Below are 15734 nucleotides of genomic sequence, written 5' to 3'. Positions count from 1 at the left end.
TTTTTTAGACATTTTATTTATGAGTGAAGTATGAATTAAATTATATTTTCTCTGTAAAAATGTTTTGACCACATTGGAAATAGTGATTATGGTTCTTAACTTCATAAATGTATATAGAAATATTACTCCAAAAGATCACGGTGTTAATGACTAGGCTCCAGACAGCAAATCATAGTAGGTGTCGTCGTTAATCGCAACGCAGCATTGGAAAAGATACGATTGATAATATTTTAAATGATGTGCATGCTTTTATGCGATAGGTGTCAATTATTCTCGAATTTGGAGACCCAACCGTGCTGGTTTTCCGAATGTACGAATAGATAATATGCTGGTGAATGATACTAAGAGCATTTCTTTTAAAATAGAGTAAAAATAAAAATGAAATAAAATTGTTATAACTCTACTTCATTTTCTATTTTATAATAGAGTGATGAACAAACAAAAAATAAATTATTTCATTTATGGAGAAAATTTCATTATGGAGTGAGATACGAAGTTGGATTAGAGCATTCCTTACTTCATATTCACTTTTACTCCATTTTAGGAAAAAAAAATAAAATAGGGATGAAGATGCCCTAACAATCTATTTATTTTGTCAAAAATAATCGTAGTACTATCAATTATCCGAGCCTAAAATTTGTAAGTTCTCTTATCAGTATATAACTTTTTGTTTGACATAATATTGTTATTATGTTTATGCAAGTTCTCGTATACGAAACTGATATATACTATATTGGAAGCTTACACGATAATTTCTGGGTATTACTGGTCAATGTTTAGAGTAAAAACAATTAAGAAGGAAAAATTACAGTAAGCTAAACGAAAATTTGGTACGAGTAAAATTTGTCCTCTTCTTTTATTTCTAAGTGGAAAAACCATTACGCATGCATTCAAACAAATATGAAGCAAAACAAGAGTTCTTAACTTTTTACTAAACAATCTTTTTGACTTGGAAGGATAAGGGATCCAAATTATAAAAAAAACATCCCACTTTATTTGTTACCTCTAATTTAGAAGTTCTAAAGATGCATTCCACTCTCACAAATAGAGAACATATGCTTTCTCAAAAAGAAAATAGAGAACATATACAACTTTTTTTTATTTCGTTAAGTGAAACTATCTGTGTTTCTTATCAGATAATAATTGACATAAAGAACCTTAATAAATTATTGTTTTCACCTAAAATAAAATGATAATATGTCTTGCTATTAAAGAGGGAGAGAAAAAAGGAGAGTTGGCCCATAAAGATACTAAAGGAAGAAAAGTGCAGAAGAAGAACCACACGCGTCCAAAGTTCTAACCACCAAAACCGCCTGCAAGTCTCCCACCCATGTGCTTTCTATTCCTCCAAAATTCGTTTATGCGAGTCTCGTGACTTTATTTCAAAAGCTTGCATGCGATTTTGGAGGAAAAAAATCACCACAAAAAAAAACTCTACAGATATCATCACAAGAAAGAAAAGAATCCTGTTTTTTTTTCTTGTTGCTTTAGGTTGAGAATCCCGAACCTTTGTAAAAATCAAGTATTGGTAAAAAAAAACGTTTTAGTGTCAAAATTTTATTTTTAAACTTAGTTGGAGAACAAAAAAAAGTCTCCAAGTGTTGCCCACATGTAAATGTCGCAAAATGAAACTAAGTAGGGCACTGCTGGAACGAATGTAACTAACAATAATAAGTTTTTAATTTCACTATTAAAATATTTTAAAAAGCAACCTTTTTAATATTTGTAACAATATTTTTTGCGTGTTTATATAATTAAGAGAAGAACCTAGGAAGAAAGTCACGGTCAATAAGGTTAAATTATTACCGGTAAAAAAAGTTGAGAAGGTAATTAAAGCAGTGCATGAAGGGTCAAACATTCTATAAATTAAACTCCAACCATCAACCTTCTTCTTCACTCCCATCAAAGCAGCTATCTCTCTCCTTCACATTCCATTTTCTCACTTCTCCAAAAAGCTCTGCATTTTCTCTAACAGAATGTTCATGTAAACATCTCTCTCTCATCCAACCATTTTTCTTACAACTTGCTAGTAATGTATTGAGTACTAATTTTGTTTCATAATATTCCAACTGCAGGAGAATAATGGGTCTTTTGGGGGTTTTCCTGTTGGGTTTTGCTGCAATGGCATCCTCTGTTCATGGATACGATGCTGGGTGGGTCAACGCACATGCAACTTTCTATGGTGGGAGTGATGCTTCAGGAACAATGGGTAAGTGTGTCAACAAAGTTACCTTCTCTCCAAAAAAAAATAATTTCAATGTTTTTAAATGAAATGTCTCTGTTGTCACCAGGTGGAGCGTGTGGGTACGGTAACCTCTACAGCCAAGGATACGGGACCAACACTGCAGCATTAAGCACCGCACTGTTCAACAACGGTCTTAGCTGCGGCGCGTGTTTCGAGATCCGGTGCCAGAGCGACGGCGCGTGGTGTTTACCTGGTGCTATTGTGGTCACAGCCACCAACTTCTGCCCTCCCAACAACGCTCTGCCTAACACCGCAGGTGGTTGGTGTAACCCTCCACTACACCACTTTGATCTCTCTCAGCCTATCTTCCAACGCATTGCTCATTACAAAGCTGGTGTTGTCCCTGTTTCTTACCGAAGGTAACACCATTTTTAAACTTAATTTGATATATTTTTTTTTATATTTTTTGTAATGGGTATTTATAATTTTGATGTGTAACTCTGTTTCTGTTTAAAAGTTCCAAACTTTATGCAATTTAATATCTGGTCTTCCTAAATTATGTTATTTATGTTGCATGTTAGCTAATTGTATTTATTTTTCATCTGTAGGGTTCCGTGTAAGAGAAGGGGAGGCATAAGATTCACAATCAACGGCCACTCTTACTTTAACCTTGTCTTGGTCACCAATGTTGGTGGCGCCGGGGATGTTCACTCTGTTGCGGTTAAAGGTTCAAGAACAAGGTGGCAGCAAATGTCAAGGAACTGGGGGCAAAACTGGCAAAGCAACAATCTTTTGAATGGTCAAGCTTTGTCCTTTAAGGTTACTGCTAGTGATGGTCGAATCGTCGTCTCTAACAACGTTGCTCCTGCTAGTTGGTCCTTCGGACAAACCTTCACCGGCCGTCAGTTCCGTTGAAGCTGTGTCAAATTCGGTTTATATAGTTTAGGGTTTGTGGTAGTATCGAGGAGAGGAGAGAGAGAAAAGAGGGTTTATGGCTTTTTAGGGTTTTAATTTGAGAGCCATTAAACTTCTTTCAACTCTGAGGGTAAAATGGAGAAAATGGCTTATTTTAAGGGCTCTTTTAGTCATTTTAAGGGTTAGGGTTTATAGTAAGTGAGTATCTAGTAGAGTGGTGTGTGCTTCCTTTTAGCAAAGGGACCTCTATGTTTCACCAATGGTTTCCTTTGTTTTATCACTTTTTATTGTCTTTTTTTCAAGCTTCTGTCTTTTGGTTTAAACCGGTTAAAAAGCAGAAGCGGGTAGGGCAGAGATGGTAATTCACCACCCGCCATGTGTTTTCTTTCTTTCTTTTGAGTCGTTTTTATGTTATGAAATTTTAATGAAAATGCTGTGTATTATCAGCTTGATAACTGTTTTCTTAACCGAGTATGAACTTTCATTTGTTTCGTGTGATTTTATTGTTCAATAGTTTTCCTTTGAAGAACAGAACTCTTGAATTTAATTAACTCTAGAAAGTATGGCCTATGTTGGAAATTATAGGTGAGAGAATCAATATCATTCCAAAAGCAAAGAAAATGAAATCAAACGCTCATGTAACCATCTAAATAATCCTACAAACCTCTTACAACTTAAACTTGTGTAGTTTTTATCCGTTTAGTTTGATCATACGACATTAGAAACGATTATAGTTTAGTTTAAACCATTTATATGTTGTAAATATGTGTGTAGAAATATTTTTTACCAAAACTAAAAATGTATAGAAATATTGAAAATTTAACAAAGGTGACCCAAAAAATCTGATAAACAAGAAACAAAAAAAAAAAAACTAAAACCATGTTTTAGTATTTTTAGAAAACCTAATGGCGTGGAGAGGTTCTTCAATAATTTTCATGTATTATGATAAATGTGTCTTGTTATGTATGAAATGATAGGTGGAGGATGCTGCAAAGCTGTATTCCATATTCGAGTTTTTAACATTTGAAGCTAAAGAGACATCTCATAGCTTTTTGCTTTGTCTCCTTAATTTCTCTATCTGTCCCGTTTCATTTCCAAGCTTTTTCTTCTTTGTGTTGCATTTACATCATGACAATAGTATTATAGAGAAGAGAGACAAGAGAATCTGCACGTCTCTATTTGTCAGAATCTTCACCGGAGACTTTCTCTGTTTTCTTTTAATATTGGCATTTAATAGTTTTGGCCAATCTCGTTCTCATCATATGCCCATCAGTCCATCACTACCTACATTATTTTAACTTCTACCATGTTCATCACATTAAAGTGACTGTGATTTAAAATTCAAAATCCAAGTAAAATGACTGAATCTTTGCTCTTCAAGTATATTAAAAAAACGAAATTTAGTTTCAAATATTAGCACAAAATGAAATAGTTGTACATGTATAATAAAATGTTGTTCCAAAAAAAAAAACTAACTAGTACAAATAAATTTTGGAATAGTTGGCAAAAACATAACAAACTGTCAGAAAATTCAATAGCCTCCGAGTCGCAGTTTTGGAGATCCTCTGTTTAAAGTTTAGAAACATGTAAACTTGATCGATACGTCGCTGTCTCGAGTCCCCTGTTGTACAATAGAAACGCGTCTACGTTTTGTCTTGTGCCCATCAACGGCGTCAAGATGTCCACGTCGTTAATACGTGTCGGTCATCGGAGAGTCTGTCAGAACTATATCAATTCTGCACCGTCCGATCTCTGCTTCGAGTTTGAGGCCACACGTTGTAAAACAGAGTTACAAAGTAGCGAAGTACAGAACAAAAGAAAATCGGTCGAGTGTATCAATAATATCATCATCACATATATGTTATTTGACGTTGAGATATTGTTACATTATAACCACAAGTTGCAAAATAGGCCTGTCCTCGAAGGTCCAATTACAAGCCCAAGTTATAATTACCTTCAATCATGGAAATAACTACTGCATAATAGCGGCTGGCCCTGTGAAAATATATAAGCATTTCTTATAGGGTGATCATCTTAAAGTATTAAGTTCGAATGCTCTCAAGCTTCATTTTTGAACAATTATTTTTTTACAAGCTATCAAATTCTTTTGTGCTTCCGGTCCATTTTTTTGGGCTTTCTCAGGACCAGGGCCTGTACTGCATGACGACGATTCAAACAATTAACAAATGGTATGATCCTTTTTGTTTCACAGAATATACATCTTTCTCTCATAGCCAGTATTTAAGTATGTGAAATTCCATATCTAGAAGAGATGATAACGTGTTTGAAGCTAGAACAAGAATTTACCGTCCAAAACTTCTGCTGAGCTTTGCCCATGCAAATCGTCTAGTGATGGCATCTGAGTCTCTGACTATACAAAGTTTATGAAAATGTTCAAAATAATAAAATAAGGCAAGTGAAGAACTATGAATGACAACCAACACCTGACCCAATCCTTGCATAGAAGATTACCTGTGAGCTGTTGTTATTGCTATTGACTTGTTTGTGCAAGTAGTTGCTGCTGATGTTGAGGCAACTACATTAATTTTAAACTTGGCTGTTGTTACTGAGGATAGCATCAGATGCAGATGCGCTGAACGTCCCATAATTTGTGTTCCAGAAACCTAAAAACACTCAAAAGACATGAACTTCTGTAGACTAGGATTGTAACAAAACAAAAAGGGACCATACCACTGAGAAATTTTTAATTTTGATGATGTTAGTAGAACATAAAAAAATTTAAAATGGAGACTAAGCAAGGCAAGGAGCTGCTGCTAGAACCAAACCTTGCATGATTGTTGTTGTTTATGTAAGCAGAAGATGGCCACGTAAAGGTGCTTCAAAGAATCCATTCATATGAGAGTCTCTGTGGTTCATTGGAAAGTTATAAACCGGAGGAGGAGGCAAAGTTTGCTGATAACGCCAGACTATTCTGCACATTTATATTGTATATGGAAATGCTATTGTTACTGAACTGCTCCTGCAAGTTTGTTTGCGGTTTCATATCTCCATTGCTAGTGGTTAACTCATCAAATAAGCTTGTTTCGTGTACCACAACATTGAAGGTTTGCCACCAGGAGAGAACATAAGAAGAAGAAGGTTTCTTGACCCAAAATAGTAATCTCTGAGCTATCTTCGTGTACCACAACACTGAAGGTTTGCCACCAGGAGAGATTGAGAGAACATAAGAAGAAGAAGATCAATGTCACAAAGAATAGATAACTCATGAGCCTTTTTCAATATCCCGTTTTTCCTTTTTCCAAACGTAGCTTGGCGTCCGTTTGTGTTATCTAACTTCTTTATCTTCAATTTTACCCTTCCCATCCTGTTACGTTAAATATTCATAAACCCTACAGTAGGATCCAATGGTTCTTTCATTCTTCTTTGTAAAAGAAAACTAATTTATCACACAACAGATCATCATGATTCCATTTACATCACTTGAGTTTCAAAAAAAAAACGATCTTTATGAAGGATTCTTGTAAACCCTAATCGTTAACTTGTTGGTGAAGGAAAATGAAAGAGAGATGAAATGGGAGACTTTTACTCACCCAAAGAAGAAATTTTTAAACGCCAAGCGGTACTAACCATGAGGGAGATCTTATAAAGGATCTCTCGAGAGAGAGAGAAGAAGAAGAAGAAGAAGAAAGAAAGAAAACTTGGTAGCTACAATCAAAACCAGAGGCAGAGAGGAGAATAGGGATATCACCAATGGAGAAGAAGAAAGATAACGCGTTACAACGACGTCGTCGTGTCTGAAGGAGCTGAAACGTTTTCCTCAGTACTTCTCTTTTAACTTGGAAAGGAAGATAAAGGCAAGGTATAGGCCGTTGCTTAAGGAACACGGGACTCTTTTTGTTTGGGTTCAAATGTCTTTTTAACCTAAATCATGCTTTTAGTATTTTTGTAAACAATAAACCATAATAAATAAATAAGCTACAGATTAATCCATAAATACTAAGCATAATGAAATCAAATTCCATAAAAGTTTATTACAGCATAAATTATATTTAACGAAACCGATCTTCATCAAGAAAAGATCGGCTCAATTCAATACATTAAGAAATTACAAAAACAGATAATTAAAAAGAAGGGAATTCAATCTGGGCTCCACATTTTCCATGAGGGAAAACCGGGCATTCGATTAAACCGGAAGCAGACCGGTCAACACATAGATAGACTTGGTACAATTGGCTATTCCCAGACCCATCTCTGTTACACTCAATCCAAGGAGTGAAGCCCGTTGACGCTTTGATCGAGCCTCTTATGCTCTCTAAACTGTACGAGTTCCCATCCGGATTAATCCCTATACGTAATAAACCAGTATTAATTAGATCATTGGACCGGGAAGAACCGAATCAATCAATAAAGAGGGGGAGTAGATTAAAAGCGTACCGGCTTTAGTAAGAGCTCCAAGAAGATTGGTTTTCTGCTTAAGGCCAAGAGAGGTTTGGAAATACTCATGCTGGTTGATAACCGATTGGGAGCAAGTACCGTGCTTCTCCCATTCGTGTTCCCAGAACGCCTCTCCTGAGCCGCTTGGGCAAGCAAGTGTAGGCCAGTTCCGCTTCATTGAGCTGACTAGATCCGATATCTGTACCAAACATAACCAAAACAACCGGTTATGTTTCTATTTTGAGGATATTAACCGGTTTTATCTAAATCCGAACCGGGTTACTTGGATCAAGCTTAGTCCAAAAATAAAACAACAGAAAAGTTGCATGTAATTACCGTTGATGAATCGAATGGTTTAGTGGCGTCACAGTTAGATGGATAAGTTCCATCTTTGTAGTTAGGCCAAAGACCATGAATACCAAAATCAGCTGCTGGCTTGCCTGAAGTTGGATAACAACAACTCTTCTGTGTGTCACAGTATGATCCTGGCCACTTTATATTCCATACATAAAAACAATATATTAGAATAATAATGTGTTAAATATTGTTGGAGGATATGATAAATAAAACTAGTAACGGTTTAGTTACTTGTTGGACGAAGTAGAAGAAATCAAAGTCTTCAGAGGAAGAAGCAGCGAAGATCGAAGGTAGGACTAGGAGAAGACTGATCAGACTGATCAGACACAGTGATGCTTGAAGAAGCTTCATTGTCAAATGAAACTAAGAAATCTTTTTTAGAAGTTTGTAGTTGTGGAGATTTGAAGTTATAGGACTGAGATGGTGATTATGAATTATATATAGGGAAACAAAAGCAGAGAGATGTGAACAGAGACCTCTCTTTCACATTTTGCGTAATAGTTTAATGACAGATACTTCATACTTGAAGCGAATCTGGGAGTTTTATGGTATATACCTTTTATATGAAGTGTATCTGTATACGTATATTTACGAGATTTTATTTTAAGCTCTTAACAAGGACATGAGATTAGAGTTCAAAAAAGGAAATGAGATTGCGTGTGGACATGATGTGTGTTTTTTTTTTTAAATTTGAAGTCGTAACGTTCACACTTGTTGGTTAGATAGAAGGTTCGGTTCGTATCCTCGTAACTGATCAATATATTTTTGAAACCCAATTATTTACATTTTATATCTTATCTAATCTAATAATTTATTTTTAACATGATTTTATGCGTTTGTATAAAAAAAATATAAGAGAAGTTCCATGCGATGATAATAGAGAAGAAAACAAGGAAGCATGTTTTCGATGAATGTATCCATATGGTTTTAAATAGGATTTTAATGAGAAAATTCATCAACTAAATTTGTTTCGAGTAAAATTTTCTAAACTATAGATATTTTAAAGGAGTTTTACCTTAGACAAACTTATGATTATTTGGTAGCATGTTATTTTGTTTTATATAAACATCCAATTTATCAAGTAAATTGTCATTTTCGACGTAGGGACAAACAAACTCTACATTTTATTCATTGTGTTAAACTTTGGTTATAGACTTATATCCATCCCCTTATAAATCCGTTAATTGACTTTCATGCCAAAGTTTATCGAGTGCTAATTACAGTGAACATATTGATTTAGCCTATTTTCCAAAGTAAAACAACTCAGTTTGAAAATAATACAACTTAGCTTCAAACACGGTATATTATTGGTCCCGGGTTGTTGCCGACATTTTTCTAGCTTCCCATGTAACAAGTGTTTTAAAAGTAGACGATTGAACTGTATGATTCCTTGGTTTTATTGATGTGATGTGTTAAGTTGATGACTATGTAGATCACTAAGTCAACGCATTGTTTATCTTTCATTACTTCGGCAAACAAATGAAAAGGAAACTAATTTAAAGTTGTATTATATAGGGAAAATGATTTACCAAAACTAGCATCTATTCACACACAAGAGAGAGGACCAGATATATTTTTTAAAGTCTGTAGGTGATATAAGTACGTGATTGAGACAAAACTTATATGATTCAAATGAACAAAATTTTAAGCAATGGATTAAAAGAAAGATGATGATTGATAAAAGTCACAAAGGTTGCAGAAGGCTTTTGATACTTCGGAACTCTCTTAGCATATGAATTCTTATATAAAACACTTGAATCTCGAAAAAAACATATGGTAAAATATTAAAAAATAGCGTATGCAATACTATAAGGCATAGTTGAAATGAAACTGAATCCACTGAAAATGTGGTTGGCTCCACCACTGTCACTTAGTATAAAGACACGCTTGACATAACTAAAGAGAGAAGACAAGTTTCTTTATATCAAACTTTAAAGTGCTTGATCCATAAAAATAGATGATTTTTACAATGAATATACTGAGTTACTTTTATCAACGACTAGCGTTGATGGTTACTGAATCGTTGACTGAAAGCCAAAGGAAATGAATGAACATAAGTTTCAACACTGGACGTATGAGATCAACAATAGTGCATGGAGAGGGTCAAGATCTCTCATAAGTATGTGGCCTTGGTTAATGGTTATTTGTGAAAAATGAGCAAAGTCAGATAAATAAAGTAGCTTGGTTAGGTTATTTGGTCTTTCCATGATTTTCTGAAGAATTTACACTATGTGAAACCTTTTTAATACTGGGGAGGATTCATTGTATCATAACATGTCCACGTAAATATGATGAAAATAACATATTAATAGGTCACAAACTTGCTTTTTCCAATCATCAAAGTCCAAAAATAACTCGAACACTTCGACTATCGCGTATACAGCATATGCTATTGTGATCTCTACAAAATAAAGGAATCATCGGTCAATTGACGCAGCAACTATTGAAGCCCAAGGACCGTGCCTGACATATATAAAGTTGGAAGCAACTAAATTTTTTTTGGCCCTATAAACTATTTTAAAAAAAAATAGTGTTATATTATACAGAATTTTGGCTTTAACGAAATTGTCCCCTAAATTAATTTTCAAGCTGAAAGGCCCTCAAGCTAATGCTTGATCAGCTTCCATTCAGGCCCGGCCCTAAGCCCAATGCAATATTTCTAAAATCAAGTCTACAAGTCTATGAGGATGAATCATCTTGGATGATTGTTTGTAGTTTTTAAAATGGTTTTTGGTTTTTGATTCTCAAAATCTACTTTATTATCCAATCAAGATTCTGAAGAAATTGATTTTCTAAAAAGTAGGGAAACTAGTTTTTGAAATAACTGTTCAATTGTAAGCAAAAACCAAAATCTAGATTTCACTAGTTTTATAGCAGTAAACGATGGCTTTTGTAAATTTTTTTTGGGAAAATTGTTTTTTAGAGCAAAAAAATAATAACTATGTCCCTTTAGACTAATCTCATATACTTTATGTTTCATTAAGCTAATTATTTTCAAAATGGCAATAATGCTCTTAAAATTGTAATTTATAAATATAATAAATAATGAATTCGTTTTTTTGTTTTTTTTTTAAATCAATTTTTTTTTTAAAAAATATGAAAGTGAATATTCCCAAATATTTTGTTTCCATATTTTTAGGAATTGATTTCTTATCCGTAGAATACAACTAATCTGTAGAAACCGATTTCAACATGTTTTTTAAAATTATAGTAATGTGTGGATTTTGATTTCTACATGTTTAGATTTACAGTAAATCTGTAGAAGTCGGTTTCTACGTGTTTTAGATTTATACTAATGTGTAGATTTTGATTTCTAAAGATTTTAGATCGGTAGGTTAAGCGTGGAATGTGTATTTTAAATATTTTTAGAATACTCTTATTTACGTAGATCACATATTCTAAACATTGTAGATTCAATAAAAAAGTATATTTCATTTTCTACTTCGTAGAATGCCATTTCTACTTTATTTAGAACATAATATGAAATTTATGATTTAAATATTTTTAGAACTGAAAAAATATCACTAAGTTCATATATGTATTTTATCAATAGTTACCATTTTTCCAAAAAAAATTTGTTTGTAAAACTATTTATTAAATTTATTTTCAAAAATATTAAAAGGTATTATAAACAAAACTGGCAAAAAATAGATATTAGTTTAAAAGGACATAGTTATTATTTTTTTGCTCTAAAAAAACAAAATTTCCTCTTTTTTTTTTTGCAGATTTTAAAAATTTTAATAGCAGTTTCTTCGTCTTATTTCATGGCTATATGTTTTTACTACATTTACGTTCACACTGAAAGCATCTATTTACCATTAAAATCTATAAACTTTATTAAAATAAAAATTCAATATACAAGAAAAGTAACAAAGATATTTTTATTTGATTGTTTGGTCTCATACTACATTTATGAATTAATATTGGAAAATAAATAAAATGGTAATTACTATAAAATAATGTTTAGTAAGAATCATATAACATATGTAATATGAAAATACTTTGTTTAACATTTTTAATATGAAAATATTATAAGTGATTTTAAGTTATTTAAAAAGAAATTAACTTATAAGTGAAGTTCTTAAAAATAATAAATAACTTTAAAATTAAATAAACTACTAATCAAACTTTAGATTTCATAATATACAAAAAAAAAAAATTAAAAACCAAAAACCAGAATTTAGAATCACCATTCAAGTTTTTTGAAAAACTAAAATCTACAGCAAAATCAAAAACCAAAATCTAAAAACCAAAAACTAAAATCTAAAATTCAAAATCTAAAAACCAAAAACTAATATCCAAAAACCATGTAAACAATCATCACCCATGTGTTCTAGGACTTCAGTGCCAGGAGTTTTAATTTAAATAGAAATTCATGAGAAACTTTGTTTTGTAACTCAACTGGAGATGAGATTTCTTGAATCACCTGTTCAAAAAAAGAGACTTCACGAGAAGAGTTCTTAAATCTCAAGGGTACCTGTTTTCGTGATGAATGTGCCTCTATTATCTCTGGTGTGTTTTCTTTTCTTTTTTTTTTTCTCTGGTGTGTTTTCAAAACGAACTTCTTCATCCTTTTCGCTTGATGCTTCTATCAAAAGCCATTGTTGTTCGGTGCCCCCAGAGTTAGATCGATGATCAATATAGAAAAAGGATTTTGGTAGCAAGATAATTGGAGAGTTGATGCTTTTAATTCCTCGGAAGATTGTATTAGTAATCGACCATTGTGTAAACTAAACACTAGATCGAATAAACATTTTAGGTCGGCTTTTTAAAATCACTGTGTAGAAACTATACACTCAAAAATACAACAAACTACATTGTTGTTTCTGCGTATGGGCATCACCAAAAATCACCACAAGAACATTTACCATCTTCAAAATGATGAAACCTCTGAACATCTCTAAGAACAACTTTCCTCCCAAACACAACAGAGATTAACTTAGCTGCATTGTGGCAATCTCTACACACCCTCAGATTCTTCACAACCCGAACCGTTGTCCCTGGAGGAGTATTCAACACTCCAAACGCAATCGCAAGCTTTTCGCTGTGATACCTAACCGTAACCTCCTTCTCATGGTCACTCATATCCGCATGAACCACCACTGATGTATCAGGAACATACCCTGCAAGCTTTAGCTCTTTCACCATCTCATCTAGTGCTCTGTGAAGCTTTGTGTGTGTATTAGACTTCACACCATCCCCTGAGAAAAACTCATGAACCACGTTCTTCACCTCTAAGGAGCTGCACCCTGGGACTTTCACCGCTCTTCGATCTTTCATCACCTTTCTCAAAGATTCCACATCTTCCCATTTCTTGTTTCTCGCGTATAGGTTTGATAAGATCACGTAATCACCACCGTGTGAGTCATCCATCTCAAAGATCCTTTGGCTAACCTTCTCAGCTAGCTTCAAATCGTTATGGCTGCTACAAGACGACAAGAGAATCCTCCATAACAATGGCGTTGGGCTTATCGGAAGTGTATCAATGAATCTATACGCATCATCTAAATGTCCAGCTCTACCGAGAAGATCCACCATAGAACCGTAATGCTTAATGCTCGGAACAATCTTGAACTCGTTAACCATCCTTGAGAAGTACTCACGCCCTTCTTCAACTAAACCTCTGTGACTGCAAGCGTTTAACAGACCGAGAAATGTGATCTCGTCAGGCTGAACACTCTCAGATCTCATCCTCTCAAACATCAACATAGACTTCTCCGCTTCCCCGTGATTCGCGTAAGCTACAATCATCGCCGACCAAGCTGGTGTATCCTTATGCCTCATCTTCTCAAACAGAGACACGGCATCATCCAAGCTACCGCATTTAGCAAACATATCGATCAAAGCCGTGTTTACTTTCACATACTCACAGAACCCGTGTTTCTTCGCATACTCATGTATCCACTTCCCTAAACCTAACGACCCCAAAAGCGAGCAAGAAGAGAGAACACTCAAAAGGGTGATCTCATTCACCTTCAAGCTCTTACCTTGCATCTCACGGAACAAGGATAACGCCTCGTTCGGTCTGTTTCTCCTCGCGTAGCCAGTTATCATCGCGTTGTAAGAAACAACACACGGTTCAAGGATCCGATCAAACACGCGTCTAGCAGCGTCCACGTCTTCACACTCGGTGTACATATTGATAAGCGTAGGGCAAACATAGACATCATCATCAATCCCTAGCTTCATCGAAAGACAATGCAACTGTCTACCTTCTTCAAGCCCTTTTGCAGCTGCGCAAGCTTTGAGAAGAGACGGGAACGTGTAGTGATCAGGGACCATCCCACCTTCTAAGACGTCAACGAAGAGAGTGAAAGACTCAATAGGGTTCAACGAACGAGAATACCCACGAGCAATGGAGTTAAACCTCACGATGTCTGGTTCAGGCATTACGTCGAACAGGTGGCGTGCGTAAGCCATCGAAGACGTCGTGGGAGTTTCGGTGCAGAAATTTATCAGCTTTGTGATAAAGGAATGATCTTTCTGGTTGTAGAGGTGAGATTTGATGGCGTAAGCGTGTATCTGCATCAGCTCTCTTAGGGAAGTGCATTTGGAGATTTGAAGAATCGGGTTTGGTGGATTCGAAGTGTCGGGTTTTAAAGGGTTAGAGATGGTTTCTCCGTCAGGGAATGATGGTATTAACGAAGGTGAAGATATCGCCATTAAAGCTCTGAATGTTAGCTTCTCATTGGAGACGATAACGATAAGCCTGACTCGTGATGTTGCAAAACTTAATGAGCAATATACCGAACCGGATTATACTAAATCACGAGTATTGACTCAACCGAACCGTATTAAACCGGAAACTGCAGCTTTGGCTACGCATTTTGCATTTGTTGGTCAACGGTCAACCCAGAACATTTACCCAAGTTCTACATACATCTACACAACAACAATACGAAGAACTCGTCTGATTCTTCTTGCTTATAAGTAAACGGGAGAGTGTTTTCAAAAATATGAAAAGGCTAAAAGAGAATTTAAAGAATTTGGTGAAGGTCACCTTAGAATATTTTCCCTCTCAATGTTATTTGAGATTAATGTTTACAGAGAAGAGAGATGTGACATAACAAGTATCACTAATGTCTTAGACCTTTTATCATAAAACATGTCCGTTAGAGTAACATTAACAATTAGAGACCCAAAAAAATATCTTATAACAGCTTCTATTGGTATTTAATTATATATATGGTTTTTTTTTACTAAATTCTATATATATAGTTTTAAACAATAAAGTAAAATTTAACAAATAGCAAGAAAACATCATTTAAATGAGTATTTAAGTTTAAAGGAAAAATTCATCCGGCAGAAACTGTTTTTCCTTTTTGTCTCTTTTTAATGGTTAGAAACTCATCTAAAAACCACCAACAAAATTGCTCATAGCTTTATATTTGAAAACCCGATTTCATTAAGTTTTTAGTTGAATCATTATCCAGAGTAATTGTGGGTTGACTTGAGACATTTGTTTGTAGTGGTTGATTGTTTTAAAAAAATTGTAAGCAAATGACATTTATTCTTTTCCTTGAATAGTATCAAAGATGTCTTTTTTTTTTTTTGAGAAATTCAAAGATGTCTTTTTTTGTAAATTATTGTGGTGGATGTTACATTCCAAACATTTAAAATATCTAATTCGATTGTGTGACGACTGTTACATATTGCTCGTACTTATAGTTAACATATGGGATCAGAATACTAAAACTACATGTGAATTTCGATATCCTTATAGAGCTTTCAAAAATTCATTAAGATGAATTTAAACACAATACTAATCCATACATAAAACAATATTATATCTTTCAGTTCAAAAATACTATTTTTTCACACTGAAGTTTTTCCCTTAAACCTTGAAAAAATACATTTGAAATACAAATCTGGCAGTACAAAG

The 15734-nt window shown here is 34.2% G+C and overlaps 3 protein-coding genes across 3 annotated transcripts; 1 reads left to right on the top strand and 2 right to left on the bottom strand.

Moving 5' to 3' along the window:
• The first annotated feature begins 1780 nt into the window (after positions 1 to 1780).
• On the top strand, positions 1781 to 3555 carry LOC106348771 (expansin-A15). The gene is made up of 4 exons (XM_013788578.3): positions 1781 to 1984; positions 2076 to 2209; positions 2292 to 2604; positions 2794 to 3555. Exons 1-4 carry the CDS (start codon positions 1977 to 1979, stop codon positions 3098 to 3100), a joined length of 762 nt encoding a protein of 253 aa, XP_013644032.1. The 5' UTR covers positions 1781 to 1976; the 3' UTR covers positions 3101 to 3555.
• A 3500-nt stretch (positions 3556 to 7055) lies between these two features.
• Positions 7056 to 8321, bottom strand: LOC106352194 (ribonuclease 1). Its single transcript, XM_013791866.3, has 4 exons — positions 8084 to 8321; positions 7832 to 7987; positions 7496 to 7694; positions 7056 to 7406 (listed from the first exon to the last, which is right to left on the bottom strand). Exons 1-4 carry the CDS (start codon positions 8201 to 8203, stop codon positions 7183 to 7185), a joined length of 699 nt encoding a protein of 232 aa, XP_013647320.1. The 5' UTR covers positions 8204 to 8321; the 3' UTR covers positions 7056 to 7182.
• Positions 8322 to 12533: 4212 nt separating this feature from the next.
• Positions 12534 to 14849, bottom strand: LOC106348772 (pentatricopeptide repeat-containing protein At2g02980, chloroplastic-like). Its single transcript, XM_013788579.3, has one exon. It carries the CDS (start codon positions 14513 to 14515, stop codon positions 12692 to 12694), a length of 1824 nt encoding a protein of 607 aa, XP_013644033.1. The 5' UTR covers positions 14516 to 14849; the 3' UTR covers positions 12534 to 12691.
• Positions 14850 to 15734: the final 885 nt, after the last annotated feature.

Source organism: Brassica napus, chromosome A2, assembly GCF_020379485.1.
Source record: "Brassica napus cultivar Da-Ae chromosome A2, Da-Ae, whole genome shotgun sequence".
Classification (NCBI taxonomy): Eukaryota; Viridiplantae; Streptophyta; class Magnoliopsida; order Brassicales; family Brassicaceae; genus Brassica; species Brassica napus.
This window is presented reverse-complemented; position numbering and strand designations above follow the sequence as displayed.

Excerpts from the sequence above, each read along its gene's own strand:
- LOC106348771 (XM_013788578.3), top strand. Across the intron at positions 2,210-2,291 it reads TGATGCTTCAGGAACAATGG|GTGGAGCGTGTGGGTACGGT; the intron begins GTAAGTGTGTCA and ends TGTTGTCACCAG. Across the intron at positions 2,605-2,793 it reads GTCCCTGTTTCTTACCGAAG|GGTTCCGTGTAAGAGAAGGG; the intron begins GTAACACCATTT and ends TTTCATCTGTAG.
- LOC106352194 (XM_013791866.3), bottom strand. The coding sequence starts at position 8,203 with ATGAAGCTTCTTCAAGCATCACTGTGTCTGATCAGTCTGATCAGTCTT. Across the intron at positions 7,695-7,831 it reads AACCATTCGATTCATCAACG|ATATCGGATCTAGTCAGCTC; the intron begins GTAATTACATGC and ends TGTTTGGTACAG. Across the intron at positions 7,407-7,495 it reads TGGAGCTCTTACTAAAGCCG|GGATTAATCCGGATGGGAAC; the intron begins GTACGCTTTTAA and ends TATTACGTATAG.
- LOC106348772 (XM_013788579.3), bottom strand. The coding sequence starts at position 14,515 with ATGGCGATATCTTCACCTTCGTTAATACCATCATTCCCTGACGGAGAA.